This window comes from Colossoma macropomum, unplaced genomic scaffold, assembly GCF_904425465.1.
Source record: "Colossoma macropomum unplaced genomic scaffold, Colossoma_macropomum, whole genome shotgun sequence".
Classification (NCBI taxonomy): Eukaryota; Metazoa; Chordata; class Actinopteri; order Characiformes; family Serrasalmidae; genus Colossoma; species Colossoma macropomum.
The window spans coordinates 36,598,443-36,614,972 of record NW_023494791.1 but is presented as its reverse complement, the minus strand read 5'-3'; the positions used below and the strand labels follow the sequence as shown (position 1 = coordinate 36,614,972).

Below are 16,530 nucleotides of genomic sequence, written 5' to 3'. Positions count from 1 at the left end.
ATGTTTACCATCACCACCACTATAAAGAAATATTGGTATGTTTCTCTACAATGAAATATTTCATAGCAAACCTCTCTGAATTATTTTGTTAACATCTCCATGACTAAATTATACAGATATTTTGGAAAATCATTGGAATTACTCTTTAACTGACTTAATGTATTTGGTTTCCTCTATATTTTCATTTTTTTACAGGCAGGGTCACAAACCCTGTTATAAAGGTAGCGTTGGGGGTATCTTTTTCCTGGCTTACTTTTTCCAGGATGTAATCAGTAAAGCAAGCCCATTATGGTTTGAGTGTGATTAGTTGTTTGTAATTGATTACTTTTTTTGAGTAACTACCCTAACAAAGATGAAAGGACAGCACTGCAAGCTTTACTATAAGCTCTGAAGGTGCTTAGACCAAAAACACATTACACATAACAGATGTACGACCAAATAAAGCCTGGGATCACAATGTGACAGCATAGTAGAAGCCTGTGAAACCAGAGCTGGTCATGTGATGGTATTTCAAAGTGTACATGATAACAATATTGCATGTGCTCAATATTGTGGTATGCCATATAACTGAATATTGCGCACTGTAAAAAATTAAAAGTAAGCTCAAACTTATAGTTATAAGGCAATGTATTAGACTGCTTTTTCTTGAGGACACCAGAGTGCAGTCAACTCAAATGTCCTAGTTTAGACAAAACTCATATTTTCAGTTCCCGCATGCCAGTTAGGTAAACAATACACAATATACATTTTACTACCCACTAGCTGGGACTCTTTCCATCACACAATCCCATCAAGCATTTCTCTCCTTGGACTCACAGTTAAGGATGGCTGTGGCATTGCTGGGGTTCAAACTCACAACTTCCTGATGTGATGAACGTTAAGACAGTTGCACCAATCGTGAGCCATTAAGTTATTTCTGTGTTTTAAAATGAAAGTGAAAATGTTTTTCAGCTTTTCCAGTACACTGTTGATGGTCCAGAACGTTACATGACTTTCAGAAGTGAAGGCTCAAGGTAGCTGAGAAAAGCACCTTATTCTGTTCTGTGTTGGGACAACCCCTGGGCTCACAACGGGCTGGTTCAAGATAAAGTGCATCTCCTTGGCGGTCAGTCAGAGTGGCCAGTTGGAGCTGGGGGAGGACCTGAGAAGAGAGCTGTCAAGCTAGACAGTTTTACCAGCAGCGCCACACTTGAGCCAGCAGCTCTTGTGGTGTTCACATATCAGATTTTAAATTTCTTAAAAGAATATGAATTGGAACATCACATATGAAAATGATAATCACACAACACACATTTTCTAAACTGCTTGTCCTTCTGGGTTGTGGGGGGAGCTGCAGCCTATCCCAGCAGTCATAGGCCAGAAGGCAGAATACACCCTGGACAGGTCGCCTGTACATCGCAGGGTGGACGCAGGGGGAACTGGAGCCTATCCCAGCGGTTATTGGGCAGAAGGCAGGAAACACCCTGGACAGGCCTCCAGTCGATCACGGGGCAGACAGACAGACATATACATTCACACACACACACCTTGGGGCAATTTAGCATGTCCAATTGGCCTGCATGTCTGGACTTTGGGAGGAAACCCACACAGACACAGGGAGAACATGCAAACTCCACACAGAAAGGAACCTGGTTGCCCAGCCAGGGAACCAAACCCACACCCTGCTTGCTGTGAGGCGACAGTGCTACCCACCGCGCCACCGCGCCACCGTACCGCCCACCACAAACACTATATGTTAATAGGCTACGTGCTCTTTTCAACACAGTTTGTGTCCACATGGTTGTCAGCTGAACTTCTAGCTAATAAGAATAAGCTCTGTCATCGTCAAGTTATGCTGACAGGCTCTTAAATCCACAGCCGCCTTGCTCCTGTGAGATTATAATGTCGTATGACATCATGCCGTGCTAGTGGTACAAATTGAAGTCCGCCAAAAAATGAACCGGCATGCACCATACCAAGCCAGCTGACGATCGGTCTGTGCTGTGCCTCGTTAAATCAAACAAGCCTTATAGCACGTAGTCAGCCATGTGTCCAGCAATACATGACTTGAAATGAAACTAAAAGTAGCTTTAAAACAGCCATCAGGACTGACTGTGAGTAAGAAACGTAAACATTCAGCAACGCCTCTTCAAAGACAGCATGTTTTGACTGACAAGATAGTGAATAATTTAAGTCAGACCTGTAGGCTTGTGCCTGGTCAACATACACAGAAAGAAACAGCCCAAAAATCTCTGAAAGAAACACATCTTTAACACACACTTCAAAGCTCCCGCTGCACACTTTGATAAACTCCACAGTAGCTCAGTTTGCAGCGGTGCGGAGCTTTTAGGAAAAAAGAGAAATCTTGAACCTTTGCAGCCGGCAGTTAGCGTGAGGCAAGCACAGGCATGGCCTCCTCTGTACAGGCAGAATAGCTCAGGGCCAGCAATAAGAATCAGACTCTACTGGCAGGGTTGAAGTTCACTTCTCTCTCTCTCTCTTTCGCTCTCTCATTTTTCTTTTGAGTCATTTTAAAACCCTCCACAGGGGCGCTGGGTGCCCCGAGCTGATAGGGTGACTGCTGGAAAAAAGGAAAAATCTCTGGAGGAAGAAAATGTAATCGTAGGAGCACACGAAAGTTGGGGGGGGGGTACAGTGGGAGAAAAATGGACAGCAGAAATTCTTATTTTTCATTCAGAATTTTCTGGTTTATGCATGAGCTATCAAAGTGAATTTCAAAAATCCAGAAAAAACACTGATCGGTTTCCTTCTTGGAAGTATAATTTTTTTTTTCTATTGTGGAGACCACAAATTTCAAAACAGATGTTTCTCACTGATAATCACTGTTAGCTGCTCTATTTTTGTGTGTTAGCATATTTGTTTTATCAATAAATAAATATTTCCATTAGTGCTTTTCTCAAACCCAGGCTTTCAGGAATTCATTCATTCAAACAGACCCTCCAGAAATTCACTCAATTTCAACCAATGCTTGCAGTATTCCCCTGAGCCAGAGGCAGATCCTGGGGTGGGGCCACAGGGGCACTAGCCCCAGAAAAATCTGACTGGTCCCTTTAGGGCCCCCCTAAGTCACTTGCCACCTCAAAGCACACTGATCGATATACAAACTCTGCATCTTTCAGTGAAATTTGAGGTTTACACTGTTACAAATAACAGTTCTGTGCAGATACATTTTTCGTTCATCAAGGTACAAACAATGTAAATGTACCCTCAAAGGTACAACAGTGGTTTCAGGGTCCAATTATGCACCTTAAATACGTTTTTCCCAGGTAAAAAAGTACATATTTGTACCTTTTTATAACCGATTGTTTTAAAACAGAACAATAAAGTAAAAAGCCTGGAGATGAGACGGGGTGTGTGGAGGCAATACAACTTAGAAAATATCATTTCAATGGATTATGGTACAGTTATGTTCCCTGACTACTGAGATGTACCCTTGAGGGCCCCACCCCAGTGACAAGAGGGGCACTGCACCAGTGACAGTATATATCTTTCAGCAGATAGAACACAAATGAGAAGTACAGTTTTTAGAATCGCATGTATTTTGTTTAGGAGGAATCTCAAAAGGAGATGCTGGACAAATTTTGTACACACTGACCTTCTGACCTTGGTATGGTAAGCAATAGGCTATTTAAATTCAAAATACCCAGAAAGTTGTACATTACTTATATTGGCACAGTTATGGAACTCACCTTAACTGAATTATTCTACAGAAGGGTCACTCATTGCTGCCCCTGAAGATCTAGCACCCTGCAGACTTTAGCTCCAACCCTTATCTAACATAGGGGAGGGGCATCTGAATATTAGAGACAAGTGTGTTGGATCACTTCTCCAGGGTGCTAGATCTCCAGGACTAGGACTGGGCACCTTGTTCAACAGTAATTACATGTTTCTTTGTATTTTATTCTCAGAGTGTACCACATTTTTCTACTTAAAAAAACTTTCTCTGGAGGACCAAGCCTCTGACCCCTGTAAAAGGGGCTGGTTTCTGAACTTGACCCATCTTTCACTGTGTACAAATTTGAGTGTCTGTACGTGGCAGTTGTGAAATTATTAGCCTTATGATTAGATATTTTATCACGTCTGCTGCTGATTGTAAAACACCTTGAACAATAAAAGTGTATAATATATACAAATGTAGAGAGATACTGGAGATATTGTAAGATAATTATGGATCTCTTTGAATTTGAAGACATTAATTTGGCCCCTGAACAGGAACTGTGGCCTTGTCTAAAAAATTCCTGGCCAGAGCTTGCAATTTTGTCCAATCACAGCATTGTTTCCACACTCTACATATTAATCTGTGCAGTGCTTTCAAAACGAAGCATGTAGCTTCTATGCTATTATGAACACACACAGACAGAGAGCTTAATATCTAAGCTAAGCTGGCAACAACTAGTGTGCTTTTGTCAGATCCATTCTGATTGCCTGTCTGCAATATCATGTGAACGCTCTTCTGCATCTTCTGCAAGCAGTAGCCTGCTCTATGTGCCGGGACTGAGCCTTTCATAGCAATATAGATTCTGGATGTTTTTTCACTGTGTTGATTGATTCAAAGCATGTTAACTGCTGGGTACAGTGCCACTGTGCTGCTCTAAGTAGTTTACTTGAATACATTTCCTCAGATTCCTAAGTTTATTTAGAGAACATGTTCAGCTGTTGCAGCCAGTTTTCATTACATCATTTTGCTTTGCATGTTCTTGGTTCTCACAGGAACACTTCATTTCCTATTTGTTTTGAAAGAAACGAACTAGGCTACGTTTAAAGCAAGTTGAAAAAAATATCAGATTCATAATCTTAAGCAAATAAGCACATTTCTAAATTGCAAGCATCCCTTTACCCCAAAAAAGAACTTAAAAATACGCTTCAAGCTTTGAGAAACACCACTGCAAAATCGAGCATTTTAGCCAGCAGTGATCACAAAAAATGGATGTAAAACACATATTTGTACACCACCTACACCACCAATGAGCATGTTTCAGAAACCAATCATTGTCCTGGCTATTTAACTTCATGTTTGCCCATGTTTATTCATATTCTTTTCATATTTGTTTTCTGAACAGTTGGGGCTCTAATTTTATCATGGTTAGACAAATGTATTGTTATTTGTGGTTGCATAAAGGCTTTAATTTATTGTTATTCTACCAGGGAAGATAAAAGTATGAGTGAATGTACACACAACTGAACTGAAAAAATCCCAAGTATCATGTAGGGAGTGAAATCTGTGTGGTGCGAGTACAACATGTGCTCATTAGAGCTCCTATTTTGTCCTTTGAGATTACAGCAAGAAACATTATTATTAGAATTATTATTTTTGCTAGCACTGAGCTGGTTTTGTTTATTATTTCATTTATATTTCATTTATTTATGATGAACAAATAAACTTACAAGTGGCTGTGCATGCGACTGAACTGAGAAAATGTAAATGTCCCAAATATGGTATGGGGACTAAAATATGTGCAATACAGAAATAGCATGTACTCATTACAGTTCAGCCTGAGTGCTAGGCAATTTCTTTCTCTGGAAAAGAGCACAAACAGTTGGGAGCTTAGAGAACAGCGATGTTAGTGCGCAAAACTAAAGCGACAGAACAGTTAGAGGGTAGACAGCTAAATGAGAGAGTTTGTGAGAAATGACTCACTTCCACAGGTCCCATCAGGCAGAAGCATGTATCCATTGAGGCAGTAACACTTGTAGCTGCCGTACGTGTTCATGCACCTGTGTTTGCACGGCCGAGGCTTCAGGCCACACTCGTTCAGATCTGCGAAAAAGAGAGAGGGAAAAGGTTAAAGCATCCAGACAGAAGACCTGGGGGGCGGTAGAGGGGATTAGCCAGAGGTCAGAGTTTAAGGGTCAATCCCCTTAAAGCTGTGAGGCTGCAGAGCTGTGTCTCGACAAGCCCACCCCAGAGAATCCACAGAGAGGATGCCGTTACACCAACCTGCTTATTACCGTCCAATAGAGGAACTCTTTTCCCACAACACTCTTAACCACTGACTTCAAGGTGATGCGCTGGCATCTTTAACCACTGAAACATACACTTAAAGATAATTTTTCCCCCTGAAGACTCAATGACAGTCAATGTCAACAATTCATCTACTTCTAACCTTTATTAGAAACAGTGATATGTCAAGTTGAGATGAGAAGGACTGCCAGATCTAAGTTTAGCACCTGCCAAAAGCTAAGAAAGCGCATGGAAAAGTCAACAGCCTCCGGAAATGAATCTCAGGATGCCAGGCTGGCGTGCACGACGAGAATGCCAAGAATTCCAGTTCACATGCATAAAAGTAAAAAGTGTTCTCCACCCTGGGGGTGAAGGGGAGGCAGTGTTCCAAACTCTAGTTTCGATATCAACTGGTTCTCGTCCATCTTTCAGCAGCACTAAACTGACATAGAAGGTGGCCAACCCTCTACTACTTTTTCTCCTCAATTTAGTCATGGCCAGTTCCACCTGATAGTTAGGTCACACAAAGATACCAAGCTGGGAGGGTGACGGCTGGCATAAAGGAGTCTTGCATATAAGGAATTATATGGAGTTATGGAATAACTGAAATTTGGGTGGGATGCCCCTCCTTCAAATTTAACACCCTTTAAATTCCCATCTATAACTTCATTTCTATGACAAAATTCTTGCAATCCCCACTACCAACCCATCTCTTCCCTGTGTGTCTTTTCTATCTGTCCTAGGGGGGTCTTGCTTTCCATCTCCCAGCTGAAGCCATCCAGAACTTCAGGCCAAGTTCTCAGAGTTCACCCCCCCTTCCTCAGTCACACAATCTCCCTTTATACAACCACCATACCTTGAAGGCACAGTCTGCGCTCGCAAAATAAATAAAAGAAATTACTCTTATATTTACTATTATTATTATTATTATTATTATTATTATGAAGAGCTAAATGAGAAAGAGACGACAGTCCCTAACTATGTATCACTTTCATTTCTAAACTGGACAGCACACAGTTCGTTTTCTGGGCCAGCCACTCTACACGATGCCCACAGTCTAATTTACCCAGCAGTGAAAGCAGATCCCCCCTGGCAGGAGTGCATGAGTGGCTTTGGTGTGGCCCAGTTCAGAGAGAATGGCGCCATCTTTAGATATGGGCTATGCATGGAATGCATTCTGCAGAATGGCATGCCTGCTATATCTGAGAGGTGACACAGATTTAAATAGATGGATGGCGCAGTCACATTCTACCACATAAATAATAATGAGGTCACATGACTGAGATTACTGTATGGTTATTATATTTTGAATCACTTCCTGTGCTAATCAAGAAATGTATTCACTCCAAAAATGAAGCTAGCAAGACCAAACCTTATCTTGAGGGCAGACACAGGGCAGTCTTTAAAGTCTGAAACCTGCAAATGCTCTCAAAATGCCAAACACCTCAAAAGTAGTGTACTGATGTTCGGCAAAAAAAAAAAAATTCTGAAGCACAGCAAGAGATTTTAATCGCACAACTCAATGTTTTTCTGACCTACATGACTCGAGATCTTTATGGGTCCAACTGTACATTTCTTCCTGCCAAAATTCCTTACATTTCACTCACTTGACTAGAAGCAAACTTCTGCAAAATATCAGAGAAGTCAGAAAAAGGACAGCAGACTACTCTGCACCATCCTCTCACACTGCATAAAATCACCCACTCCAGAAAAATTAACATCCTCATTTCACTCCTGCATTTTCCAATTAAACAGCAATTACCTGGTGATTGGAAGCGTAATTGCAAGACGCTCAAAGGACCGAACCTTTTGTAGAAATGTTCTTTTTCACTTGGATATCATCAAGGCCATTCATCGGCACATTTACATCACTCAGATGTCATTAGAATGTGATTATGGAATTTAATGGAAGGGAAAGAGGGGCACAACTGGCAAATGGAAAGACACTAAAGATTCATTAAAAGTTATACGTCAGTTCAGACAGTCTGTGACTATTGAGTTTGTTTATTAATAGTAAAGGGAGCATATGGACCGTCGTTCTTTGAAACCTGAGCAATGGAGCAGATCATACCTGACCTTGCCTGCTATCCAAGCTCACTAGTGCAGTATTTTCCATATGGCCACACAGCAGGAACCATGGGCTAGCAGAAGAAAATGTTATGCTAGTACAGAAACCAGCATAACTCACAGCAGGATTCATGTGCTAACATTACAAAATGTCATGCTAGCACAGAAACCAGCGTAACTGACAGCAGAAACTATGTACTAGCGTACCAGCGTCCAAATCACAACATAGTCTTGGTGGTGATCAGTATAACAGCTTCCAATGCTGGTTCTGCTGTTTTTTTCTCGCAAGGTTAGCATAACAAAATGTCACAGAAACCAGCAAAACTGACAGCAGAAACTATGTACTAGCATAACAAAATGTCATGCTAGCACAGAAATCCAGTATAAATAACAGCAGTACTTCCTGCACAAGCTGGTCTATGCTGGCTTGTTGCTGGTCTAGTGCTGGTTTTGCTAGTCAGAAAGCACATCAGCGTCCAAATCACAACATATGCTAGTTTAGGTAGTGATAAGCATAACAGCTTCCAATACTGTTATCCAAAACACAATAAGCTGATTTTGAGTTATAGTAGGAATTGTTTTTAGCGTGACAAAATGTCATGCTAGCACAGAAACCCATGTTACCGACAGCAGGAGTCTGTGGCTAGCATAACAAAATGCTCTTGGACAGGTAGCTCTGCACAACCTTCTCTTCCCCTGAGCTCTTCTAAATCCCAATTTAAGTTTCGCTCTTTTGTTTCATCTTTATTTCTGTGCCCTCTCCGACATCGCGGTAATAACCCCGGCCTGGGAGGGAACTCAACCCTCAGGTGAACTTTCAGCAAAAACTTCTCTCACCAAACTTGGCTAGCCACTCTGTATTAACACCGTATACTGTCCAGGGATTGAAGGGAAGCATTTTCCACCCCTAACTGGCTTTGCTTCCTTCCAGGAAAAAGCTGAAAACAGCAAAATTTAAATGTCAACAAACATGGATTACTGGAGCAAGGCGTCCAGTGTCAGGCGGCAAGCTCCAAGCTACAGCACATGCGGGTGGAAAAAAGAGAAAGAAGGAATATGGTGCACAATGATCTGCTGTGGAGAAGAGAAAACAGAAGGGAAGGAGGAGAAGGAAAAAAATATGGAGAGAAAGGTAGATTACACCAGTGTACAAAGCACCGAGCCGTTCTCTGGAGCTTTCACTGCAAATGAACTGTGAGAAACACACTAAATGATGCATGGGAAGAGGGAGGGGGGGAGAGAGGGAGAGAATGACAGAGAGAGAGAGAGAGACAGAGAGAGAGAGAGAGAGAGAGACAGAGAGAGAGAGAGAGGGGGGGTTTTTGAGATATTTCTCTCAGATATTTCTCTCACACAGAAAATACATTCCTGAAAAATATGAGATATAAAACAAAATTAAAAAATAAACTGAAACCATAGAGACAAATCTAATGGATCAGGTTGTGTGTCAGATGTGTCATGTGACCATGACTGCAGTGAGACATAATCCACAGCTAAGAATACGTCTCAGACACTTAACAACACAACAGACTGAATTCCACAGCTGAAGAGAACAACAATAAGAGCAGTGCTTGTAGAGGAGGGTGAGATGGAGTGAGGTGAGGGACAGGGAGAGAGAGAGAGAGGACAGATGAAAGAGAAAGAGAGGAAAAGAGCAGGATTTCAGGCTCTCGGGCTCTTGCAGATGAAAGATGGTCTGGTTCACAAGTTCAGAGAGCTGAGAATCGAGAAAGACTGACAGTGTCTGTATGAGAGAGAGAGGGAGGGAGAGAAAGAGAAAGAGAGAAGGAAGATTGGGGGGGGGTGGGGGTGGTGGAGAGAGAGAAACTTCCACTAAAGAAAGTAATGTATCATAAAAAATGCTCCCTCAAACCTTTCTTCTTTTGTTGATGATTAATAATTCTGTAAATAACCTTTCTGTTTCACTTGTTCTCCCATTTTTCATTTTATGTTAATTGCTTTGGCAATATTTAACTTAACATTCACTAAAGTGAACTGAACCGAATGGGAAAGAGAGAGAGGGAGAGAGAGATATAAAGAGAGACAGAGAGAGAGAGAGAGAGAGAGAGAGAGAGAGAAAGAGAAAGAGCACAAAGAGCATGGCTTCTCTAAAGAGTCTGGAGAGATCATGCTTGGCTTTCAGTTGGCTTGTCATTCCAGCCATGCCCAACCAGGCTGTGGAACGTTCCACACTGAGAGTGCGTGGGGGGGGGTGTTCACTCTCTCAGCTGAACGGACTGTGCCATGCAGGTGCTGCAAGGTTGGCAGAGGGACAAAGAGAAGTGGGGTCGTCCAGTGACCGGTCGAATAGCTATAGCTCACCCTCCGGAGGCACCCCCACAGGCTGCTGGTCCATGGTGGGAATAAAGACAGGGGGGTAACTGTCCCACAGAGGCATTGGGGGGTTTATATAGTCCTGTTCTTCTTCTTAAAGATTAGAGGGAGAAAATGAGAACATGGGAGAGGGAGAGAGAGAGAGATACATACAATGCAGCACACATACTCTTAAAAACAAAGGTGCCAAAAAGGGTTCTTTGGAGTGATGCCACAGAAGAACCATTTTTGCTTCTCTGAAGAACTTTTTATTGTAACATTTTAAGTTTCAGAGAATCTATCCATGATATGAAGGTTCTATACTCTGCTCTCATGTACACACAATCCAGGTGCATTTAAAGGTTCCTCCTAGAACCGTACGTTCAAGCCAAGAACCATTTAAGAACCTTCGTTTTCAAGAGTGCAGGATAAAGTAAATGAACACATCCAACAGATTACACACTTTTAACCAGTCTACATTCCTGGGGAGGGAAAGAGTGACATTATGCCGTAAAGAGGATTACGCTTGTGTGAGTTGGTTGCGAAAAAAAGCACGTCTGAGTCACATTCCTGTAGAGATTGAATGGTGTCTGGGTGAGATCAGGCGCGTCTCTCAGCCTCCATCTGCTTCTCCAGAACAAAAGCAGCACGGCTTTGGTGTCACGCCGTGGCAGGAGTCACGCCCGAAAACGCCCCGATCACTCGGCTCCGTGCCAGTAAACAGCCTTTATTGTTAGCGACTAAAGGGGGATATCGGACATTAGAATGTTTGGAAAGGTTTGAAGTGTTTGAAGGGTTTCCGTGTTTGGAGTCTTTGCAGCATGAAGCTCTTAAAACCCAGCTGTGCCACTTATATCACGGTCAGCACTCCTAAACCCTCAGCTGTGTCACAGAAAGACAGATGTCCTTGATGTCCTCTATTACTGTGTGATTTGGCAACATCACATTTAATCACAGGACACAGCACAGAGAACTATACGTTCAGCCTTAAGAAAATCTTTGGCTGTGATCTCCAACACCTACAAGTCCAATTTTCAGTGCTAAAGCTTGAAGACACTTGGGAACCCTGTGAATCCTGCTAACTCACCTTCCATCCGGGAAAAGACTGAAGCATCACGGTTTCTAGTCTTGCGGGGCTAGACGTGATCTTATAACGAGACCGTCTGGGGACAACCATGAACACTTTAGGGTTAAATGTGGCTAGGAATGTAGACATATCAAGGTAGAAGAAATTTCTAAACTAATTCAACGACCGATGGATGTTACTTCAGTTAGCATGGATGAAAACTATAAGGCCACATTCACAAGTACATTTCAGTGTCTTTCAAAAAACGCAGCTCCTGGGCGAGTGGCACAACCATTCAAGCATTGGCCTAATCATCTTGCGATCGTAAGGTCAAGATTGTGTGGTGGTTTGGAGTCCAAACAAGCATAATTAGCATGGCCCTCCGTTCTTCCTCTTAGCATGATACTAGCCAATGCAGGCCTCTGTTGGCTGATCTAAATGAATTTAGCGCAATAAGTTCTCAACCAAATTTGTTGAATTGTTCAATGATGATACGTAAGCGGCAATTTGAAAAGATGTTGTGGAGCTTCAATTTGCTCAGAGGGCGCATGTGCTAGCATTCACCCTCCCAGCTTGGTAGCACTGTGGGATAGGGGAACAAATAGCTAACTAGCTGGAATTTGCAATGGCTAACTTTTGATGGGATATACGCTGATGTAACCAAGTGTCAGCCAACAGGAGATGGTCTTCAGCCAGTCAACGTTAATGTTGACCAAGATGGAGGAGCAATGAATCGCTGTACAGTCGAACTCTAAAGATACAGACAGTCTATAAAGTTAATGCAAAACACATCCATTTTACCTTTAGGAAACACATAATGAGGTTCTGATACCCAGTTTTGTTTATGAGAATTCATCTTTGAACGTATTCAGTATTCCCAGCCACATAAGAAAACATCTCCACTCACCAACAAGCCCACAACAAGTCAGCAATGCTATCATTGCTATCATGTTCATGACACTAAAAGGGTTTACAGTAAGTACTATTAAGAAACTGTGAAATTTGGTCTTTTCCCAGAGAAAATGTGTGTTACAATCCCATTTCCAAAAAATGGAAATCATATAGAAACTATATATAAATATGTTCCAGAAACACTGTCGCCTTCTCTGGGCCTGAGCTCATTTAAGATGGTCTCGGGCAAAGTGGAAAAGTGTTCTGTGGTACAACAAATCAAATTTTATCATTCTTTTTGGAGTCCTCCAGGTTAAAAGCAAACATCTGTGATGGTATTGGGGTGCAGTAGTGCACAGGGCATGTGTGACCTGCACACCTCTGAAGGCAATAAAATGCTGAATGATATGCTCGGGTTTGGAGCAACATATGCTACCATCCAGATGACGTCTTTTTCAGGGAAGGCCAATCCACATTCTGCATATTCACAACAGCATGGCTCTGCAGTAAAAGAGCCTGAGCACTAAACTGGCCTGCCTGCACTCCTAACCTGTCACCCATTGAAAACATTTGGGGCATTATGAAATAAAAATATGACAATGGAGACCCTGAACTTTCAAAGGTACAGCAATTGATCTCCTCAGTTCCCAAATGCTTACAAAGTGTGGTTAAAAGAAGAGGTGATGTAGCATGGTGGTCAACATGGCCCCATCCCATCTTTTTGAATCATGCTGCTGGCACCAAATTGAAAATGGGAATATAAATTGAGTGAAAATTGAAAATGAAAATTGTGCTATTTTTAATAAGATATAGGGTTTAAATGACTTACACATCATTACATTCTCTTTTTATTTACATTTTACCCAGCATCCCAACCTTTTCAGAAACAATGTTGTACAAGAAGTTGAGCAGGACACATAAAGTGTTTTTAAACCTTTGTAGTGAACGTTAGACTCATAGATAAGGAAGATCATGGCCAATGATTTTTGAGACTGAAGATGCAGCCATTTCAACTTTGCAAATGTTCAAGTACACAGCAATAGAAGACATCAAGGACAAATCTAATAACGTGACCTAAGACTAATGAATAGTTAATTGTCCATTCATCAGTAAGTGAGGAAGACTGTCAAAGCAAATGGTCTACAGAATTTACAAAGTTCTCGTTATTTCATACTTTATGTTGTTAATTTCTTAAGCTTTTATGTTGTTAAGAATATTGTTCCTTTTAATTCTTTGTGTCTTTAAATTTGTATGGGTTTTATGTGCTTTTTTAGATTAAAGGAATCTTATTTGATGTTTAGCGTTTGTGTTCAGTCTTCTGTTACGGACACACTTAGGAAAAGTTCCTAACAACTACGTTGGTATGGCAATAAATATTGATGGAAAATGTTTGGAAGGGCTTGAAGGGTTTCTGTGTTTTGATCCTTTGTAGGGCGAGGCTCTGTTAAGTCAGCTGTGCAGCTCATATCCCGGTCAGCACGGCTAAACATTCAGCCCAGTGAGTGAGGGATGTCCTTGATGGGGAAGGAGGAGAGGCTGGGGCAGACGCATTGCAGGGTAATTGAACAATGCGTCGGCGTTATGGCTAATTATATGATGACACGTGAAGTATGTACCATAATCCGCTCAGCTCCATTTCGCTTTCAACTTATAAATATCACAGGCAAGTGGGGGGCCGAATGCCATGCCTGGTTTCAGCAAAACATGAACTGTTGTCCCACATGTGGGGCAAATGTGAAAATTAAACAGTCTGATAATCTAGTCAGGCAATTGTTGATTAAAAAATTGGAGGCCCATTCATCACCTATGGCTGGAGTGATTTCCATATTTAAGCTGTTGTTCTTGGAGTAGGAGAACTCAAAGACAGGAACAGAGTACTCCACATTAGCTGTTGATAGGGATGGGTATTGTTAGGATTTTACCGATACTGATATTGTTACCGATACTGCTTATCGATAACAATGCTTATCAATACACTTATTGATACTACTTTCCATAATTTGGTGCAAAAAACAGAGACATAGCATTAAAACGTGAAAAGATTCAAAAAGATTTAAAATGAAAAGATGTAAAAAAGGCTGTGGTCATCTCCCCACAGTTGAACAAACTAACAACCGAATGCAATACAAAATTAGCTACCCCAGGTTTTCAGAAAAGCTCACACTAACTTCAAACTTAGGGTACCTAACAGCTAGTGATTTATGTTATGCTAGCTACTCTATTTTAATTCAGTAAAGTTCAATATTCTTACTCCCCCCGACCCCCCACCCCCACAATCAGCTCATTTAGTCCATCAAAATATCCTAATTATTATTTTTTTAAGCTTGAAACATTTTCTAAGAAGAACATTTGGACTATCAAACTATTTTACCTGTAGTTTTAACACAAGGCTGAAGTCAGCTTCCTATCTACCAGCTTCTTGTTTCGATTTTTCCTGTTCCATCTTAAATGGTGCAGCAGTTATTACGTCTGTGATGGCAGCATGTAACTGCTGCACCATTTCAGGTGGAAAAGGAACATCTGAACAGGAAGCTGGCAGAAAGGAAGCTGACTTCAGCTTCAAAATTTTATTGCTGGTAGTATTTTTTGATAAGATGATTTAAGTTGTCAAATTATCCTAGGACATTTTGTCAAGGTAGAACAATCGCCACAACACCAGGAGGCTGCACTGCAGTCGAATGTGCAGCTCTGCTAAAGCAAACATCCTGACTCCTTCAGATTGTTGTAGGCCTATTTGTCAGAGACATGAAAACCCTTTCACTACATGGAGCAGAGCACCCCTCCCGCTGATCCAAACTAGCACCAACCATTTGAAAACGCGCGTGTAGTATGAATAAACGTTAAATACATACCAATAACAGAACCGTTTGTCCAGGAACTTATTACAGTACTGACCAGTCAGGAACCGACATTAATTTAGTACTGCTTTTTAATACTCATCCCGCTGTTAATATGCAAAGAGCCAAGTATGGCAAAAAGAAGGCTTCTTTCAGTTGAGAATCCACTCCACAGAACCCAAAACCTGTCTTGTCGTTCAAAAAATATCATGAGTTGCTCTCAGGCAAGGCTTATAATGCATTCTTGACGCAGAGCAGGCACAGCAGGTGCGCAAATTCTCATTTACGAAGTCCCCCACAGAAAATAATCATCTTATTAAAATGATTCGATCCATGCTGAGTGAAGTGCGGCCCTGTGCCATCTCAGTGCTAAATGGATTAGTGTCTTAATGAGTTTATTTGTTCTGGGCGAAGACACCCATCTGCCTTAAATCAGCAGCATGACAAAGATGCTATAGAGATGGGCAATCTACATAAAATGGAGATCAAGAGAGGTTAATGCTAATGATGCTTTAATTGGAATTCAGTTTAAAAGCCAGGTCTGTGAGACTGATGAGGCTGCTGTGTTGAATAATGTGCAGTTCGAATGGAACGAGTATAGAGCCCTGAGGCACACCCTTTTTGAAATGCTGTTCATGGCACTTTAGTGAGCATTCCGTAATACTGATAGACATTGCTAAACTCTAAAGCCCGCTATGTACATTAGGAATGCTAATAACAACTTTTTGGCACATGCATTATGCATATTTCTTGGATGCATATCTTCAGATTTATGATGCTTTTGATAATGCGCATTCCATACATGTTTGAGCTCAAATATAACCGTTATAAAAGATGAAAAAATTCCAATTCATACCAAAGCTATAAAACAGAAATGTTCAGATTTAAACATGAAAAAAATTATATAAAGATATGCTTTGCAATGTTCTCGGAAACTGGGACTGTTCCCAACTGCTTTGGCAGTGTAGTCTTGTGCCTATTCAGATTGCTTAGGTGCACGCATTTGCTGTGTCCCATCCTATTTAACAGTCTCAGTGCATGAGGGTCATTTGTCTGTCCACACAAGTCCACTGTGAACAGGGCTGTTCGGTGAGTGTACATTCATGTGAACATAAGCTGTCATCACAGAGGCAGATGCATGAACATAAAGTGGTGCACACAATCCACAGTTTACTCACTTTTAGGCTGCATCACTCATTAATAAGTAAATAAATAATCCTGAAATATGACGCGGGATTCACATGAAAGGCTTACTCGTTTTGAAGCTTTAACAAAGCTTGGCTGTTTATAAATCACTTCATTTGCTCTTTTAAGGTTACCTCCGGTTGAAATGAAGAATGAAACGAGATTTTAATATGCAACCAAGCGCCCATTCCAAACAGTGGTTGTCAAAGCTACCACTGTACAAGACAAAA

At 41.4% G+C, this 16,530-nt stretch overlaps 1 protein-coding gene across 1 annotated transcript in view; it reads right to left on the bottom strand.

The window, feature by feature from the left end:
* npnta (nephronectin a) overlaps nucleotides 1–16,530 on the bottom strand; it is a 98,384-nt gene that overhangs the window by 37,548 nt on the left and 44,306 nt on the right. Inside the window, 2 exon segments of the mRNA XM_036574963.1 lie at nucleotides 5,639–5,758; nucleotides 10,331–10,435. Of these exon segments, the coding sequence (XP_036430856.1) occupies nucleotides 5,639–5,758; nucleotides 10,331–10,435 (225 nt within the window).